The sequence below is a fragment of the Chlorella variabilis genome (genome assembly GCF_000147415.1).
Source record: "Chlorella variabilis unplaced genomic scaffold CHLNCscaffold_30, whole genome shotgun sequence".
Taxonomy (NCBI): Eukaryota; Viridiplantae; Chlorophyta; class Trebouxiophyceae; order Chlorellales; family Chlorellaceae; genus Chlorella; species Chlorella variabilis.
Genome location: NW_005435058.1, coordinates 199,512 through 201,672, shown reverse-complemented (window position 1 = coordinate 201,672; position 2,161 = coordinate 199,512). Strand labels below are relative to the sequence as shown.

Below are 2,161 nucleotides of genomic sequence, written 5' to 3'. Positions count from 1 at the left end.
CTGCACCTACTGCAGTGATTCCTCCTCCCAGTCCTCCTTCTCCCTCTTCCTCCCCGGGCTGGTGGATGTCTGGCGCGTGCGCCACCCTGGCCGCCGTGCCTTCTCCTTCTCCAACGGGTCAGTGTTTTGCCGCCTCGACCGCATCTACGTCTCTGACCCGCTGCTCCCCTTCACCACCAGCCCCACAGTGAGCCCGGCCCCTCTGGCCGACCATTGCCCTGTTTCTGTCACCCTGCTGGGCCTTAAGCCCCCGTCTGTTGGCCGCCAGCGCCGCCGCCTGCGCCTCGGCTTTCTTTCTTCACCCGCTCTGTGCCAGCAGCTTGAGGAGTGGCCGGCTCAGCAGGCCCCTCCTACCGACCCCCACGCCCTCCTGGTGTGGTGGCCCGCCTTCAAGCGCCGCCTGTATGCCGTTTGTGTTGCTCTGCACCGCGCCAGCCGGGAGGCTGGTGCGGCGGTGGTGGCAGCCAGGGCGGCGCTGGACAGCCTGGCTGCCCGCTGGCGGGCGGGCGACGACGGCGCGCTGCCCGACCTTGTGGCAGCACACAGCACTTGGCGGCGAGCAGCCCACGCCGAGGGCGCAGCTGAGGCTGCGCAGGTGCGGCGCCACAGCTGGCTGCACTGCCGCGAGCGGGCCAGCCCTGCCCTGTCGCGCAAGCTGCGCCTACCGCGGGAGGCCACCAGCGTCCCGGCGCTGCGCGGTGCCGGCGGCGCCCTACACACCGGCCCCGCAGCGGCTCAGCGGGCAGCGGAGTTTTCTGCGGGGGTGGCAGCACAGCGGCTAAGAAAGGCCTTCTTTGAAGGCGCTGGAGCTAGTGTCTAAACCCTCCGAGAGGGCACAGGTTCGATTCCTCCCATGTCGAAACTTTGTGAGGACAAACGCGGCATAGCTGACCGGCTCAGCGCCAATCCAAGCCAATTCCTTCGGGAACGCCTAATAGAATCGCCAAGGCTTCGGCACAGGCCTCCCCGGGACCCATTCACTACTAGTGGGGGGTACTGCACTTGGCGCGTCGGGCAGATCAAATAATGGTCTAAAGCTAGACGTTAAAACCGGGAAGTTAAGCCTGTGGAGGCTCTTCCCCACCTTTACCTTTACTTTACAGCCCGCCACGATAGCGGCCGCGCAGGAGGAGGTGCTGGCCTCCCTGCGGGGTGGCCGGCGCCTCGCGCCAGAGCAGGCAGCAGGCCTGGGGAGCAGCACCGTCACTGAGCAGGAGGTGTGCCGCGCACTGAGGCGCGGCCAGCCTGGCAAGGCGCCGGGGCTGGATGGCATCCCGCCCGACCTGTACCGCCGCTTCCGTGCCCCCTTTGCTCCCATTCTTGCCGGCCTCTTTTCTGCCGTCGCCTCCACCGGCGCCCTGCCCCCGCGCTTTCATGAGGGCCTCATCACCTTCCTCTTCAAGGCGGGCGACCGCTCTGACCCTGCCCATTACCGTCCCATCACCCTGCTGGGCGCTGAGTACCGCATCTACGCCCTGATCCTTGCCCGTCGCCTGGGCCCCTGCCTGCCCCACATCATCGATCCTGAGCAGGCGGCCTTTGTGCCTGGCCGCCAGATCGGCGACAACATTATGGCTCTCCAGCTCCTCCCCCACCTCCTTCGCCGCCTGGGCCGCTCTGCCCTTGCTGTGTTTTGTGACTTCCGCAAGGCTTATGACACCATTGACCGCGGCTTTCTCCTCCGCGCCATGTCCGAGCTGGGCGTGGGGGAGGGCTTCCTCTCTCTGGTCCGGCCCCTCCTCACCGACACTCACGCCCGCGCCATGATCAACGGCTTCATTTCTGCCCCCGCCCTTTTTGAGGCAGGCGTGCGGCAGGGGTGCCCCCTTGCCCCCCTGTTGTACCTTTTCATTGCACAGGCCCTCCTCTCCTTCCTGCGCTCCCGTGGCATCGGCCTTGCCAACCTCCTGCCTGGCGTCGCCCTTACCACCACCACCGGCACTTACGCCGATGACGCCCAGGTGCTTCTGGAGACCCCTTCCCAGATCCCTGCTTTCCTCTCTGCCGAGGACACCTTTACTGCCGCCACTGGGCAGCACCTCAACCACTCCAAAACCCACCTCCTCCCCATTGGTGCTGTGCCCCCTGGCTTCGGGGCTGCACTCCCGCCGCCCGCTGCGCGCCGCCACCTCCCCCTTGCCGCCGCCGTCACTGCGCTGGG

At 67.1% G+C, this 2,161-nt stretch overlaps 1 protein-coding gene across 1 annotated transcript; it reads left to right on the top strand.

Annotated features, from left to right (window-relative positions):
• Positions 1-1,250: 1,250 nt before the first annotated feature.
• Positions 1,251-1,532, top strand: CHLNCDRAFT_17890 (hypothetical protein; the record flags this gene model as incomplete). Its single annotated transcript, XM_005843460.1, has 1 exon — positions 1,251-1,532. A coding segment is annotated over one exon (282 nt), but the record flags the coding sequence as incomplete, so codon positions are not given.
• Positions 1,533-2,161: the final 629 nt, after the last annotated feature.